Source organism: Tachypleus tridentatus, chromosome 10, assembly GCF_004210375.1.
Source record: "Tachypleus tridentatus isolate NWPU-2018 chromosome 10, ASM421037v1, whole genome shotgun sequence".
NCBI lineage: Eukaryota > Metazoa > Arthropoda > Merostomata > Xiphosura > Limulidae > Tachypleus > Tachypleus tridentatus.
The window spans coordinates 169,227,903-169,245,801 of NC_134834.1; the positions used below are offsets into that span (position 1 = coordinate 169,227,903).

The window sequence follows — 17,899 nt, forward strand, 5'->3', positions numbered from 1 at the left end:
GCCTTAACTTATTAATTAATTAGGCAAATCATGATTTTACCCTAAGATTTATTTGATTGGGCATTTTTCATATGCATAACTTCTAGTAACCAACAAAATAAAACATTTTTTCAGAAATATATAATAAACGTAATTTCTTATTAATGCTATAAACTGTTTTTCAAAGGAAAAAATTTCTTTATAGCATAATCACATAAAAATAAAAGCTTTTGTACCTTATGAAGAAATTAATACATAAGATTAACAATAAAAAGTTACAATTTATGTTAAAAGTGCAATCAGGGCTAAAATATTTGTTGTACTTGAATAATATTGGTATTGTTGTTGTTTAAAAAAAAAGTTTGTTGTCCCCAAGAAGTCCAGACCTGTTATAAAGCACTAAATTGCTTTTTGGTCCTACCTCATTTAACCCTGAAGTTGTACTTGTCTATTTGATGGGATCTTACTCCTGGTCTATTGAAGATAGTAGAAGATTAGAAGGTAAAGGGGTACCACCAAACCATCTACTGTCATCCTTCATAGACCAGGAGTGAAGTCTTTTCTCACCTACATACTGTACCTCATTCTCTATGAAGTGTTATTCAATTCCTTCATCATTTGGGCTCATCCTTCTCTCCTTCATTTGCAGGTTATGGAATTACTGGTTCTCAACCTATTCTCCCATCCTTTTCTAATTGTACTATAGGTTCTTTCTCTTTTGGGGATGTATGTTTATCTGGAAGCACTCGTATCTCATGGGCATGCCCACATGCATTACATTTAATGGGCTTTGATGGACCAGTGCAGCCTTGTTTGGAATCCCTTGGATATCACTCTCTTCTTTTCTTACAAACCAACTTTATCTGGTGGTTAGATTGAGACAAAACCACAATCATCTCTTTACAAATGTCTCTCTTTCCAGTTGGGTTGCCTACCTGGAGGTCACAAAGTGGTGAACTCTGAGTCCTCTCTCTATATCACTTGTTGGGTGTTTGTCACAGCTATTTTGGCATTGTTTAATTTTCTTCTGGTTCTTCAGGGCCAACTAGTGATGATTTCTTCTGTCATCATGACTTGTGATGTGATACATCTTCAAGCAAGAGTCCTCTTGGTCAACATATCTGTTTTCCTACACTGGACATCTTGTACTGAACCAATAACCATCATATTCTCTTGATGACTTGTTAGTTTCTGAGGACCCTGCTTCTAGTCATAAATTAAGCTTGTTCCAACAAGATTGTTACTACAAAATGGTCACTGGACCTGCTGGGTTTTTAGTGTTTTTGTTCCAAATGGGAATTCCAGATCTAGATGCTTCTGTCGCACATCTTAATTCTGAGCTCCCACGGTTTTTATCTCCAATTCCATATTCTGTAGGTGCCTTCAGTCAAGACTGGATGGGCTTCTACCTGCATGTGGTGTCACCTGCTTTTCTGCTAATGTTTTTCACCCCACCCTTTAAAGTCAACTCTAGTCCAACATCACTCTTTATTCCTTCTCTCTGTTTTCATGTATGGCTTTTTTCTAATCTCTGGCCATATGGGCTGGCATTTTACAGTGCATGACATCTTTGTTCTTCATTTCTTAACTGGCTTTTTACTAGAAGTCTCTCAGTCGCTTGATATCACACTGCCTTAGCCATGTTTCATTTCCAGTGACATGCCTGTGTATTCCATCTGTCAGTACATTTCCTTTTGTTTTTATCTCTACATCACTCCTCCCCCTCACTCTGCCTCTCTTCTAAATTGAAACCTCAGTATAGTTCTCCATGCCTTCACTCTTCTTCAGTTCAAGCCATTATTCACCTGTTCCTTCTGTCACCACTCCTTCACAATGTTTTTCTTACTTTTGTTAATGTGCAAAAATACTCGATAAGACATGTTCACTATTGATATCCACTGTGCCTTATTTCACTGTTCCTATGTTGTCCTTTTTCCCAACTATTCCTTCCTGCTCAGAAGGGTTCTTTCACCTTCACACTTATCTCCTTTCCTTCCATTCATGATGTTAACAAAAACATGTAAGTTTGAGAAGTCTTGATAGAAATGAAATAGAAACTCTATGACCTGAGTACTCTTAAAAGGTGTACCTTTCGACAGCTCTTGAGTTATAGGGTTTATATTTTATTCCTTTCCTACCATATCACACCTTTATGACTTTATGACTCTCATTGCCTCCTCTCCCTGACTAGGGCTCTCTGCTGTTAAGTAGCATGCACTGATATCTTCTTTGCTGTCATTCCTCTTTGTTTATTCGTTGGTATTCTTCCATGTCCCATTCACATATCACCTACTATCCTTACAGTTTAGATTTGCCTGGTTTATTCTTCCCTTTTGCTAGATGTTTGACATATTTTCTGTGTCTTTTTGCACCATATCTGTCATCTTCCTTTTTCACTTGCTGCTCATTTCTACCATTTTTTGAAGGACATTATTCATGCTGGTATGTGAATCATTCGTCATATATTCATTGTTCATTTTTCTTCACCATCTAACCTTTTCTTGTTCAGTGGGTTTTCATCTTCCATCCATCATCATTTTTGGTGCATGATTTCTCTATGTGTGAGTGCTTTTTTTTTTCTATCTTCTCTTTACAGGGGCTTAATTTGCATCTTAAGATTCTACTTTATGGTTAGGGTTTTCTGACCAGGCATATTTATTCTTAAATCTGCACTGTAAGAGTTGTATTTCATATAAACCTACTGGTGAGATTGCAAAACTGCTTTTAGGTATGCCTTGTGGTATCTTATTTAATAGAGATGTTCATTCTAGACCATATATTCTTGGACTAACATGAGTAGAGCGGACTTGGATTACTGCCCATTCTAGATAATCCATATGTTGTGGTCACCCATTGCATTGTCTCTGGTGCAGCATTCCTCTGGAATTTCTGTTTCCCCTTCTTTTAATGGAGTATGAGAGCCCTTACCACTTACCAGTTCCAAGCTGCTGGGCAGGTGGAACATGAAGACTTCAACTGAATGTACTCAGTTTCACTCAGTTAAGAGTAGGGCAGTGGTGATCTGCTGGTGTAGATGGCATTGATGCTTGTCTTCCTGCATACCTGATGTACAATTTTAGATACCATCAGGTGTTGGATAATGCATTTTACCAACATGAGCCACCCTCTTACCAACTGTTCCTAGAATGTCAGTTCCAGGGTATATGATGATGTTTGGAACTGAACCAACCAAATAAGACCTCACGTGTGTGTGGCCAGGTACTTTTTTCCTACCATGGACTGGATGATGCATTTCCAGTGTCATATAGTGATGGAATGGATATGTACCCCACTTTGCTATCCACCAATTGTTGGTTCCCATTGAATATGGTGATAGTTGTAATAGATTTGCATACTTGATGATGTGGATTCTTGGTGTGGAGGCTTATCTTCTTTACCACTTTCTGTATGGGAGAAGAATGTTAAAAGACACTTCTACTACTATGGGCCAGATATCACTATCACAGTTCATCTGGTGTTGCTTGGTTGAGATCAATCTCCCATTAATGGTTCAACAAGCCCTAGCCATTCTATAGCTGGGGTCCCATAATTTCACACATATATGGCTGGGTGCCTCCCTCCTACTGCAGACTGGACAATATATTCCAAAGCCACCTGGTGATGAACTTGAGATGCAGCCCACTTTGCTGTTTATCTTCCTACTGTTCCACAGATGTTGATTCCCAGCAAATATGATGATAGACAGTTGGATGTGCACATATTCTAATATGGGTGTAAGTGAAGTATACCTGGCCCAGAAATGGTGCTATCTCCTACAGGTATATTACCTTACATTTATTCACTAGCCCCATGGTCTTCCTTTGGATGCTTTCTAAAGGGAGAAGCTATCTTCTTACCAGACCCTCTTCCAACTTATTTTGGGATTTTATTTGTGACATATTGTGTCAGACGTTAATATTTTCCAACACTGAAAGTGTATTTCCAATAAATACCTCTGGTCACATTTTTCACCTGACCTCCTCATTTACAATTTGGGTTTTGTATGTAGTGCCCAATCTTGAAGTGATTATGGGCTGTACAGAAAAGAGGCACTAGTGACAATAGGAGTTGTGTCACATTCTTATTAGGAAAAGGTTTCTGCATGATCATTTGTAAGATAGCACGTAGGTGTTTCACATGAATACATATGAGAGTAGGTAGGCGTACAAAGGCTAGTGGCAAATGAAAATTTGTACATATAGAAGGCAGTGTAAGTCAAGAAAAGCTATTTCTGAGAGAAGGTAAGTGTCTATCAAAATACATTTTCACTGTAGGGAAATTATAAACTTCAGTAAACTTTCTTCCACTTATAAGCAGAAAAGACCCTGTAAAACATACAGGGTGGCCCGTAAGTCCCTACCCATCCATATGTTATTATGTTATATTCAATTGAGCATGTATTATAAATTTTTCTCTTTTTTTTCAGAGAAATATGGCCAATGTAAGCCCATTTACACTTGAAGAATGTATTGTGACAAGTATGTGGATACTTATTATGCAGCAAAAATGAGGGACAGCACACAGATACACTGGATACATATGATATATGGATGGGTAGGGACTTACGGGCCACCCTGTACATAAATTAGCGCACAAACTGTAGTACAAACAAGTATATACACACAAGTTGTTTATTTTTTTACTTATACGTGTTGTTTTAGAATTTTCTGGAAACAATAGATAATAAGGACTTAGGCTTTTGTGATGACTAGAAACCCACTTTAAGCAAAATTTGTATCTCAGGACAGTTGGTATGGGTATTCGTACTTTTACCAAAATAAAGCAGAGAACAACATTTTGACCTTCTCAGGCCATCTTCAGGTTAAAAAAACAACTTTGTTAACCAGAAAATGATCTAAGAAGGTTGAAACAGTGTTCTCTGCTCTATTTTGATAAAAGTACGACTTAGGCAGTTTATACTACTAACAAGATTTATCTTTGTGTGTTTTTTCACCAAGGTGACACCATCTTCAGAATTTGATGTATATGGCTTCTACAAGTGTGAAGGAATAAATGAGCATGGAAAAGACAACATTACTATTCAGCTGGATGAAGCTTGTAAGTTTTGCCTATAAACTGTCAGGATGGTATAAAACTGATTGTGATTTTTTTATTTTTGTGGATGCAATGCTCACATGTGTTTTAAACATTTCTTAAACTGAAAGTCACACCAAGATTTGTTAGCTTCAAATCCACATATTTCTGTAGCATTAGCTTCAGTTACATGTAGTTTAGCCAGTTAAAGATGTTTCTGTTTGTTTATTTTCATATAAAGATGCCTTCTGGATACAAATCCTGCTGTTTTTCTGTATCCAGACTAATTTAGTGTGAAGAATTTCTGAATGATAACTTAAACTACCTGTCAGAATTGCTTGCAATTTACAAATTTGTACACTTAACCATATTCAAATTTTTATTTTCAAGATGTTCCAGGAAAATTGTCTCAGGTGGATTACAAGGAAGTTACCTCAACAACAATATCTTTTGAGTTTTTGGGCGATGATGATGGAGGACTGCCTATTTCATCATACTTGGTAGAGTACAGGGAAGAAAGTGATGCCCCAGAAAATTTCAAAATAAAAGAATGGCCAGCAGGTAAAATTAGTCGTTTTCCATGGTGTTTGTATTTATTGTAAATATCTAAAAAGTTTAAAACTAAGTTTGTCCCAACTATTCTTTGTCAATCATTTAATTATTAAAATTACTATTTTTTTTGCTTTAAATGTTTATTTATTGTACTTACTTAAATAAAGCTGCTTAACTTCAAAAAGGAACTTGAGTTTAAACAATATTATTGGGAAAAAATAAAATATTGTGATAAAAACAAATTTCTTTAGGTCTTTGCACAAAATGATTTAGATGTATTATTGATGTTTGTAAGTTACTCTTTGTAAAATAACTTGCAATGCGAGATAGTTTTTTGTCATTAATTGCATGTATTTAATAAACATTTGAGTATTTTTCATATAGATTTTATGTTCTTCCTATTTAAATTGATTTTTAATACTTAGTTTTTATGGTCCTGCAAATACTTTTTTCAATAAAGTTCATGAGTTATTGGAACATGAATATTTTATACATTGTTATCACAAAGAAAGACAATGAAAGAAATTAAAAGAAAAACATGAAAATATAGTTTTTATTTGTTACTCGTGTACAAAAAAAATTCCTTTTTACCATCTAAAAAAATTACTTATTTTAAAAAGATTCTTAAGTTGTGTTTTATCTCACACTGCTGTTATTTTGTGGTATTTTTGTATGTTTGACTATGTTTTGAGTCAGTGATAGGCTTGTATTGTAATTTGAAGTTTGGGTGTTTGTAACTAGAATAATAAACTGAGTTGGTTCAGAAAGGGTAATTCATGTTGGCTCTTGTAAGTGCTTAAATATTGAACTTGAAATTGGAAAACCTTGAAAAAATAATTTTATGTCCCAGTCACTTTGAATAGTGCTTAATCTTAACCCAAGAGAAATAATTTCTGTTTTCTGAATAAAGTAGCATTCGAGAAACCAATAACTTTTAAATTGGTATCTGAGAAACCGTTACTTACTTGACTTGATTGTGTAATTACAATGTTCTGCTAATTAAATCTTTATTATAGCTTTCACTAGGTTATTATTAACAAGGATTGAATAAAGTGTATTAAAATACAGCTTTCTAAATTTAGGATGATGCTCTTCTTACATTGTAAGTAGGTATGTAATTCTCAGGAAAAGTCTTTATAAAAGTACAACTAGTTGATGGAATAGTTTCAGATTTATCTTGAATGATCTTAAGATTATGTAGTTTTAGAAAAAATAAGATATTTAAATTTGATTTTTTTTCTACTAATAAAACATTCATTATTTAATGTAGTTATTTACACTTGTTCTGAATAGTTCACTACAATGTGATTTTGATTTTGAATATAAAAAGTATTATATATTATCTTATAGTTTTCACATTTCATTCACATAATTTCTAGAAACTCCTAAATGAATATCAAATGTTTTTTTAAAGTAAATATTCATATTTTATTTTCCATTTTCTTTATTATATCATTAACTCATGATATTATCATCAATATATAGTGCAATAAAATGTTTAAATTTGGGAAATGGAAATATGTACATCTTTTAAATCTTCCTAGAATGCTTTGAATCTTGTTTTTCTAAAATGTTTAATGTCATGTCCTTGTCTTTTTACTTAGAGTTTATTTTTGATTTTCCTATTCATTTTGTTGTTATTTTATTCTTGATGTAGGGATGCCAACCTGACTCCATTGTGTTATATAGGTATTATAGAGCAAGTGTCATCCACAAATTTTCACTAATGTTCACACACTCAAGTGATGCCATCTTGCTTTAGACATTTCTACAAATCAAACTACATCAAGCTAAATGTATACAATAATGAAATTTTCAAATATACTTTGATAAACACAAATAACACATAACTAATTAAAATATAGATGTAAAACCTAAATGCAGTCTAATTGTTTAGTAAACTAATACATATAAAGTGAGAAACACTTGCCAAGTACTACATACCCCCTGAAGAGAGCAATGAACTAACCTTCTTTTCTATGTCATGCTACACATTTTTTCACTGGTAGAGGTTTCTTCAGGCTATAACTAAATAGTGTGAAATTTGCTCTTTCTATTGTTTATGAGCCTGTCATTTGGTAACACAGCACACAGCTTTGCCATTGCAAGTGAGCATGGCTGACCTTAAGCTTAGAAGTATTAGAATGTCAAACTCCCAATTGAGAAATTCTTTCAAATTTTCTAGGCACTAATGAAAGATGGGTGGAACTTTAATTTGACCTTTTATGCCAACAGTCTATATTATTTTCTCACAGTATTGTGTATAATAACTTGTTAAGTTTAGACTTGTAACTGTACGTGAGTCATGTGACAGCAAAAACTGCAGTTTTATTTGTTGTTTTATATGCTTCTTTCTAAAATAAAGGAATAAAACCAATAACATGAAACATTAAATTATAACATACTTGATAATTGTAATTTCATTAAAATATGTTTGTTAAGTGGTTTAATTCAATTTTGAATTTAACTTAGTAAAACCTCATGGCAGAAAGAGGTTTAAAAAGTTTTCTAGAGTCATAGGGTTAATTACCTCTTGTAAGAGTGGACTATACATGGCATAATGGTTAGCATCCTATTGCCAGAAAAAAATGTGTTTTATACTTTTGGTTCATATATTCATTACAAAGGTTATGTCCAAATCCCTCTATACAATTAGTGTAGGTCGAGAATTAATGATGGGTGCTTTTGCTCACTATCCTTCTGTCTAGTCTGTCAGTTCAATATTATAGATATTTAACGTAGATAGCTCCCTGTTTAGTTTTGCCATATTTTCTGAAACTTTTGTAAAGAGTTTCTAATTATTATATTTGTAACTGTATTTTCTATGTACCAAAGAATATGTTCTTGAGGGTTATTTCCTTAGGATTTTATTCCTGGTAGAACAGTGTTGTGGGGCATTTAGAAGACATAGCAATTGGAAATACTTTTCATTTTCATATCTTACAAGGAATAATTGTTTTAAATATTATGGAATAATGTTTGATTCAAAATATAATTTTGATGGATGATCATTGCATAAGATATTCATTAGCTTTCAGTGCTAATCAATATGAAAATAATGCCTTTCATTCTCCCTGTTCATTTATGAAAATCATTAATTCTTTACAGTTAATAATATTTCATTATAAGTGTTTATGTCATGTAGCTATATTTATATTGTACACAGGTTGCCTATATATAATTGCTGACATAAACAACTGCATGGACTCAAATCTTGGCACACGCAATAAGAAATGTTCTGTAGACCAAGATTAAATGTAATATTGAGCATCAAAAGACCTTTATTCATACAGTATATTAAATCATTGTTACTGTTGATTATAGTTTACTTTAAAGTCCCCATTTAAGTAGACCAAGAGCACAAAAGTCCATTGGAAATGCATTAGATTATGTGACAGGTGTGTAGTCTTAATGTAATTTCACTAATTCTGGTTTCTTTAACCTTCTTTTTGATGAAACTAACTGTTCATTTTAATGTATAACAGGAAGCTTGTGAGCCTTTGCCAACTTCAAAATGTTTTTTTCTCATCTTGTTAATGGTAAAAGAAGATTTTTCCAGTTCATTGGAAGAGTTTTTGGTTGAGGACATTTTTCACATTGATTTGAAGTATGATTTCAGAGCCCATCATTATCTTTAATTAATTATCTACTCTACAGATTTTTCCTGCTCCAGTAAAGGCTCTTTGAAGTGTTTGTGCCATTTAACAGTCTTGCTGTATACATATTTCTCTTTGGAAAATATTGTTTTTTATTTCCTCCAGCCATAGATTTTCCCATAGCAGCATTACAGTTTTTTAATGGTTAGGAATTTGTTGTAAACTAATGATGTGATGTGAGTGCTGAACATGCTGTCCATGGCAAAACATCAACATTCCATTCTTATAAAGCACAATTAACCTCGATATTACATAACACTGCCTTCCAAAATGAGTTAAGTAATGTTTACAGTTATTTTACTTGAATTTTCAGTTCTTGACTTGTTTAGGAATTAAGTATGAAAGGGGGTCTTTCCTTTTATTTTTATTTATTTATTTTTTTGCAGTTGTGGACTGACTTAAACCTTAATGTTGGATAATTATCTGCCTTAAAACTGTCATTTATTTTATGTTCCGAACAGTTTCTCTTCAAAATTCTGATTTGTACAGGAATTTTTAGTCTATTCCTTCTTCTCAGTCTGGAACTATACTGTATGTTGGTGGTAACATTTGATAAATTCTCCTTCATTTGCTGGTTCTTAATTGTAAAATCCTTATCCAGTTTGTTTAACGTTCACAAAATATTTAAGAAGCTGTCGTCTACTTTAATATCTGCATACTAAGTTAAAATTAACAACCATTGATTTGGCATGCTTGCTGTTTTCATTGTAATACACTTTATACATTCTCTTTACCAAGGTGTGAGATTCTTTATACTTAAGAAATAAATGAATCACAGTGCATGTTGGAACCAAGAGTTGTAAATTTTATATCATGTTGTTATTTTGTCTTATTTAATATTACCTTCCAAAGATAACAGTTGTAAATAAGACTTTTTTATTACACCTCATGTTTATATGTCAACTTTTGTGTATACAGAGGAGGTCTAATAGCTTAGTGGCAGTGAAGGCAGATCTTGACATTGTCTTCTATGTTTTATTAGGGTACATTATAAGAACTGATTAAAAGTAAATTATGACAAAGTAGTTCATCACAGTGTGAATATATCACTTTATCATGCCCTCTGATGAACAATATAGGGCTGCTGAGAGTTTTTTTATATCCAAAATTGTCTAATACATAATGCTTGCAACAAAGGATAGCTTTAAAGACATGCATTAAAATGATAGAATTATGAAAATTCAAGTGAAATCATTAAAATTACTACAAATGTTTTGCAGCTAGTAGTATATTTTTATTTTGTATGAAAGTGTACTTGGCTTTAATGTACAAATAAAATGAACAATAATTTTATTTATTTATTTTTTCTATCAGTTTTTACTAATAACTAATGTATATGTGTCTGTGTGTTTGAATAGGAACAACATACATTCTGGAAAGCCTGAAACCAAGAGCTACTTACATTTTTCGATTTGCTGCAAAGAATGCAGTTGGCACAGGAACATGGCTTGATAAAGAGCCCTGGAAAATGCCAGAAGAATCTGCCCCTGATCCACCAACAATAATTTCACCTACAGGAAACATGAGTACCTATCCAGATAAAATGGATGTTCAGTGGAATATAAATCATGACAATGGAAAACCTATCACGTTTTTTCAGATACGTTACTTTAAGGTACAGGACACAATTTCAGATACATTAGTGCTATTATAATTGGTTTATAATGTATTATTGCAGAAACTTAGTGGTAAATAAATCCTGTGTTTGGCTTTGTTATGTAAACCATAGTTTAGGGAAAATATGTAATTTGAGTGTTATTCATTAAGTGGCTTTCAGAGGCAACTTCAGCTTGTGAAGATCTTTTATATTTGATAATCTTTACTGAAAAAGGAAAGATTACTTGTTCTCTTCAATCAAATGTGTGAGACTTCATCTTATGTAATAGCCAAGAAAATACTTTAGATTTTGATATATTATTCTGCTGATTAAAAATAGCATGAAAATGTTTTTGCTTTATATTTCTAATGAATCAAAATGGGTATTTTTGAAATAAACTTCAGTCATAATCTATAGTTAATGAGAATTGTAATTTTATAAGAATTATCAGGTCATCCCTTAAGTAATGTCTGATTTTAGGTTCAGAAAAAGAGAAAGAATTTCAAACACTTTTAATGTTATTTGATCAATAATGTATGTTCCATTATTATTAATTATGTCCTGCCAACGATTCACAACCTTCTGAATGCTGCTTCTCTTAAAATTCTTGGGGTTTGGAGGAAAAGAATGTAGAGAGGGTAGTTTTGACATCTTCATGTGTTCCAAGTTCTTTTCCATCAAGATAATTCTGCAAACTTTGGAATAGATGATAATCAGATGGGGCAAGGTCTGGAGAATAAAAAGGATGTGGAAGTTTTCCCAGTCTAGCTCTTCAATCTTTACAGATGTGATCCTTGCTGTATGGGGCCATGCATTATCCTGGTATAATACAACACCTTTACGATTGATTAAAGCAGGCCTCTTTTCTTTCAGTGCAACATTCAAGTACTCTATCTGTTGACAATAGAAGTCTGATGTAATTTTTACATTGAGTGGCAGCAACTCAAAGTGGATCACACCAACAATATCCCACCAAATGCTAAAAACAAAACTTTCCTAGGGTGGAGGTCCATTTTGGGCTGTGCTTTAACCAATTTATATGCACTGAGCCATTGTCTGCAGTGCTTAACATTTTTATAAAATATCCATTTTTCATCTCCGGTCACTGACCTGTCCAAAAAAGGTGAGTTACATTCATGAGAGTCCAGAGAAGTGAAAATGTCCACTCTTCATTTAAGATTAGCTTCTGTCAAATCATGGGGGACCCATTTTCCAAGTTTTTCACACCTTTCCAAGCTGTTGCAGATGACAGTGAACTGTTGAATGGGTTGAATTAAGCTTCTGTGCTAGTTCTTCAACTTTTACAGCACAATCTTCATCAAGTGCAGCCAGCAACAAGTTATCATTAAACTCAACAGGACGACCTGAACGTGGCGCATCAATTAAGCTTTAGTCACCTGACCTGAACTTCTGAAATCACCTTCGACATTTTCTTTCATTGAGAGATACTGCACTATTGTTTTTTTTTAAACTCATAAAGCATTATATGCCTAGTGTTCTCCTCAGACACATCCATTTTTTTAAGGGTTTATTTGATTAAATATCTGAAAAAGTGTAGTTGGGTTAGTTTATTTTATTTGTCTGAACATTTTTATACACATCCTACTACATATTTTAATCATTAAAGCTTTCTACAAAGACAGAAATGATGATGCACTTTCTGTATTAAATTTTCAGACAATACTTATGGGATGACCTAATATTATAACTAAGATAAATAGTAATTCTGTGCTGTCCTACTTAACTCTGTGATAAGTAATGTGTAGTGGCAATATATTTATATGAATGATTAACTCAAAGTTGTTTTGTTACAGCAATTTTTGAGGCACTTATATTAGTAACTAGGTAATTTTGGAAGCAGTATGTCAGATTATGTGTGTACTGGTACAACACTTTTCAAGTAACAGGTATCATTGATTGTATGTGAAGAAATGTATATATATATATTTATTTATTAAAAGTTTTGTAGAGATTATTTTGCATAGTTAGATTAATATATGGATTTAGGATTAACATAAATGAACTAAGCTGGCTAAACCTTGTGAAATATTAAATTAGCTAGATTAATTTTGAATAAATAGTACTGTCCTTTCTCTCACAAGATTACCATTTTTCATTTTGTACTACCCTCTATTTGTGAAGTTTTTTAATGCCTTGAATCCTCTCTCTTTTGGAATCCAAAGTTCCAACATGTGTCTCACATGTTACTTCATCACCAATAGGAGAGCACTACTATCATGCGATACTTTCTACGTGCCACCACCTAATTATCAATTCTTGTTTGGTAGTGCTTGAATACAGATATCTTTATTTAGAATGATTATTACCCTAAAAGTGGTTTAACTTTCTTTAACTTCGTTCACATTAATTTTCTTCAACTTATTTTCATTCACCTTCATTTCAATTCTTTTTGAGACCATTTTATTTACCTGTATTTGCCATACATTTTTTGTTGATTTCATGTCACGCATGAATTCTGAAATTACTGTTACTGTTTCGGGTGCATGTCACTCATCTGTTCTAGCGCTTTTGGCCACATGTGCAGGCAACCCATCAGGGGATTTTGTGGCCTTTGTTCCTGCTCAGAGAGAGAAAGCACTATATGAAATGCATGTTGTCTCCTTTGTTGTGCCCTTATTCTTCCTTTATTTCCCACACCTTTCCAAGGATTCTGTTCAGCCCTTGTTCGTTTCCTCAGAGCTTATATCTCAGATATGTATTGTTTTATTTCAATTTTTTTGTTTCTTCATTCCATTTTGTTTGGATTCATAATATAATTTTACCATCCCATTTGGTGCTAGCATTGATATGTCTGTCTCCTCTGGGCTTTGGATAGGTCTGACATTGCAACTTTTCAGGAAAGCTCCCACATTCTGGAACACTAGTTGTGGGTTCAGTTTACCTATATGACAGGATGATGGGACAAGTCTAAAAAATTCTTATTTGTTCTACCTCTGCCTTGTTTTCCAGCATTGGCCTTCCTTTTACTAGCTGAAATTTTGTAGGAATCCTATGGGGTTTAGGAGGATGCTTTCCCCTCTTCCCTTTCACTGTCAGCTACTTTTTCTTTAGCTATGGCCTTACACATGCGGTTCACTTTTCTTTAGTTGTTTTATGGACTGTAGTGCTATATTCTCGTGAACCCATCACCCTGTTCTGTATATATGGGTCCTTCTTATAGCTCCATTTTTGTGACATTTTGACTCATTTTTTCAACTCCCATCTCTATCAGACTCTACCTTCTCCTCTTAGACTTGATTCTATGAAACTGGCTGTTCAAAGTACCCTGTATTCTCCTTTACTTACATATTGGTTAGGTTCTATAGATTTGGGGATAGTGGTCACCTCTGACAATTGTTATACCCCTTGGCACGGCTCATGCATTTGCTTCAGTGGGCCCTTCATGACTAGTGGGACATTGCACAGGATACCTTGGACACTCCTATTCATCTTTCTTCCCCTTGCTTGTTGATTTTCCTTGGTATCGAACAAGGCCCACATGTTGGTGAAAGTCCCACTTACTCCTCCATGGCCTAAATTACATCTCTTTAGGAGATAAGCAGAGGTGGGGTGCATAGGTTGATCGCTGAAGGATTTAGGGTAGCTTATAACAATCACCAAGGAGGCACAATGTCCCATTTCTTGTGTTTCTGCACTGTGGATCTTCTTTTTTGGACCCACATACATCAAATTCTATGGCGTGTTATGTTGTGGGTGTTTTGCTTTCTTTGTCGGTTGTCTTTTCTGTCTGGATCTCATTTATCCCAGTTGTGGTCCCTGAATCTTGCTATTTTTCAGTAGCTCTGCCTCTATCTTATTGGTATTTTTGTCACTGCCCTCAATCTGAAGTACCTAGGTTTTGCTTCAGAGTTCCTCATTGTCTAGTCTTGACTATCTATGACTTCAGCTATGATTGGTCTCATCTGTTCCTTTATGTTTACCCTTCCATTCATTTACTTCTTTGGGGTTATCTCCTTAATCCATGCTATTCCATACATGGTTATTCTGGTTACTTTTCCTAACCTCCTGAACCTTGGTTCTATCAGTTCTTCCAAATGCAGGTAGTCCCTTACGTTTTGTTGTGATCTGCTCCATCAACCCAGGTACTGGTGCTCCATCATGTGTCTTTATTTCTCCACCAAGCTTTTGTCATGTCCTTGGCTATATTTTCTGTTGGTTGTTTTTTTTTCTCAGAGTAGTTTCATGTTTAGCCTGTTTCATTTGGTCATTTATCTTTGCAAGTGGGATTTCAGGCTTTTCACCCAACAAGTGCCTGAATCTCTGAGTGTCTAATGTGACTTTTTGAGGAGGATTCTTCTGTCTTCTTGATCTCAGGTGTTGAGTGCTATTATCTTATATCTTTCTTTTTCTCCAATTTCTGCATGGTTTATGCTTTCCCATTTTCATTTTGATCAGTTTCTTTTGGCTTCATTGCTCCTGGTCTGGGACATTATTGTGGTCCTTTCTGCTCTCACCTTACCTCTATTTGCACCTCTGTCTGTGTGTTCCATGTTTCACTTCTCTTTGAAGGCATATTTCTTCCCCCTCCCAGCCTGTGGTTGTCATAGTGTGGATACTTTTTGCCCTCAATATTCTTAGGTCTTTCTAATACTCCTTCTTCCTTATCCTTTATCCAGATTGTGCTTTCCTTCCTATGGCCTCTGTGGTTCATGATGTTCAGGTCTCCTTTCTCCTACCTGACTATCATTCATTTCTCATTTCTGCCCTCCTTTTGGTCCAGAGGGCAGAATGATCTTTCCCCAGTTAGCCTAACTACTTAGTTTCAACGTTTGATCCAGGTGGCTTATTTTTCCTTGTTTCTTTCTTGTCATGATTTTTTTTATGTTTTCTCCTATCAACTACATCACTTTTACATATTTCCTTTCCTCTCATCTTTGTCAGCCACTGGATGAGTTCCACAAAGGTTACTTTAACCAATAAGTTCCAAGTAGGGTGGTGGTGTTCTGCTGGTATAGACAGAGTTTCAAGATTCTCTGAATTGGTGATTTTTCCAGGAGTTGAGATGACCAAATGCAATTCACCATTTGACTTGGCATCGTCCTCCAACCCAGAGGATGTTGATCCAACAAATGAAATTTTGGAGATAAAGTGAACCAATCACAAGTCCTCACAGAAGTTTCAAATTGTCCATCTTACTCTCTCATTGCTCTTCTGTGTAGTGAGACATAGAAGGTCTTCATGGCACGTTTTCTCATGTGTCCTGGGTTTTTTTCTAATTTTGAGTTTGTTGATGACCTGGGTTCATGGTCGGGGAGGGGGGGGGTGATTGCATGGGGTAGACTTCCTTCGGATTCTGGATGCTACATTCCCAGGTCCCTGGCATTAGGCCAACCTGTGTTTTCCTGGAACCTTCTGAAGGTTTTCTCTGGACTTTAGAACTTGAGATTAAGAGAGTATAGGACCTCATCCTACCCTTGTGAAGAGGTTGGTACCGAGTGAGTGAGATTTTGGATGTAGTTCACTTGCCAAGTGCAGTACATTATGTATATCTACACCTTGGGGCACATCATCTCCTACCCACCTTTTATTGTGGGATTGAGTGATTCTACTTCTTTTGTCTTTTTGTTTCATTATCCTCTCTCACCCAATTGTGCTCACTTCTTGTTCTGCTATGTGTGGTTCTCCTGACCTTACCATTTTTCATGGTGAAGAGATATCAGACTCAGATGTGGTATGGTGCCCCTCCTCAAAATTTCTGATCTTTCCTCTCAATCAAGGGGTGTTCTTCAGATGCTATTGGGGGATATGCCTGTACTTCCTTCACACTGGTCCCTCCTCCAGTTCAGTGTAGGATTCTAGTTAATCTTGTGAGAAGAGGAAAAGTACAATACTAGAAGTTAGAATTTTCCTAAGTGAAAATGCATTTCCAATATGTACTTCCCATTATCTTCCAGTGTTTGCTCATTCTGGCAAATTTTGAAATGACAGTTCAGTGATGTGTACAGAGGAAGTCACATGCACCACGTGATAGTAGTTCTCTCTCCTATTGGTAGAGAAGTGACACAGTGATTTACATGAGAAACATATTGGAACTTTGAATTCCAACAGAGAAGAGTTGAAAGCTTGTGGCATGCCTTCAAAAATGTTCACAGATTGAGGGGGAGCACAAAACAAGAAAAGCTAATCTTGTGAGGAGAGGGACACACATTTTCACCTAGGAAAATTATACCTTTAAGTGCTGATCTGTGTTCATAGCTTTATCATAGGTTATTAATCAATATATATATATATAGGTTATAAATCAAGATTATGTTTACTGACACTGTTGTAAAACCATTTTTATTCTTGCTTTGCATGTTACTGTTCATGTACTCAAAGCTGGTGGAGCATTATAGACCAATAGGCCTATTAACTGCAGATTTGTTTTTCGTTATCCTCAATCTAAACATAAACTTTTGATTAATCTTTGCAACATGAAAAATCAGATAAAGAAGATAATAGTTGTAAAGGTTTCATTGTCTCTTTGGTACAGTTTTGTTAATTGTTAAAAGTAGGTTTATAGAAGGGGAATTTTACCTTCACATGACAACCAAAAAAAAGTAAATGTTTATTTGGGAAGTTGTTTCATCCATGATAGAATTACCATAAACAATATTTACAAAAGTGAACCTGTATATTCCCACATTTTAATTTTGTTAATTGTGCATCAAATCCTGTATGCCCAATTATGCAGTTTTTTTCAATATAAGGCTATATGTTCTACTTGAATACATTTTTTAATGTGAGCATGATCTTTAAGTTATTTCAGTCTTCATTTTATTGGGTATCACTATGATTTATGACAATTATTAAGATAATATTGTTCACAGATGGTGATGGTTATTTTTTCATAGGAACTATTGTTTATGCTAAAGTATGATAATCCATATTTTACCATATTTTGAAGTGTTTATAGCTTTCATTTTGACATGTAGGTGCACATTATGCAAAAAAGTAACCAATGAATAAACTTACATTTATCTTTTGTGTACCCTCTATCAGTCAATGAAAGTGCGATTGGTTCAGTAGGCCAGTAACATGTTACATGTTAAAAATTGTTACATTATACAGTACAACCGAG

At 34.4% G+C, this 17,899-nt stretch overlaps 1 protein-coding gene and 1 long non-coding RNA gene across 2 annotated transcripts in view; one reads left to right on the plus strand and one right to left on the minus strand.

The window, feature by feature from the left end:
• The window catches only part of LOC143230885 (fasciclin-2-like), a 151,690-nt gene that overhangs the window by 121,579 nt on the left and 12,212 nt on the right, over window positions 1-17,899 (plus strand). The window contains exons 10-12 of the mRNA XM_076465178.1: window positions 4,938-5,037; window positions 5,404-5,574; window positions 10,580-10,836. Coding sequence (XP_076321293.1) covers window positions 4,938-5,037; window positions 5,404-5,574; window positions 10,580-10,836 — 528 coding nt within the window. The remainder of the gene's footprint in view (window positions 1-4,937; window positions 5,038-5,403; window positions 5,575-10,579; window positions 10,837-17,899) is intronic.
• Window positions 1-17,899, minus strand: part of LOC143230886 (uncharacterized) — an 82,811-nt gene that overhangs the window by 37,337 nt on the left and 27,575 nt on the right. The window contains exon 2 of the long non-coding RNA XR_013016660.1: window positions 10,624-10,751. This is a non-coding gene — a long non-coding RNA (uncharacterized LOC143230886). The remainder of the gene's footprint in view (window positions 1-10,623; window positions 10,752-17,899) is intronic.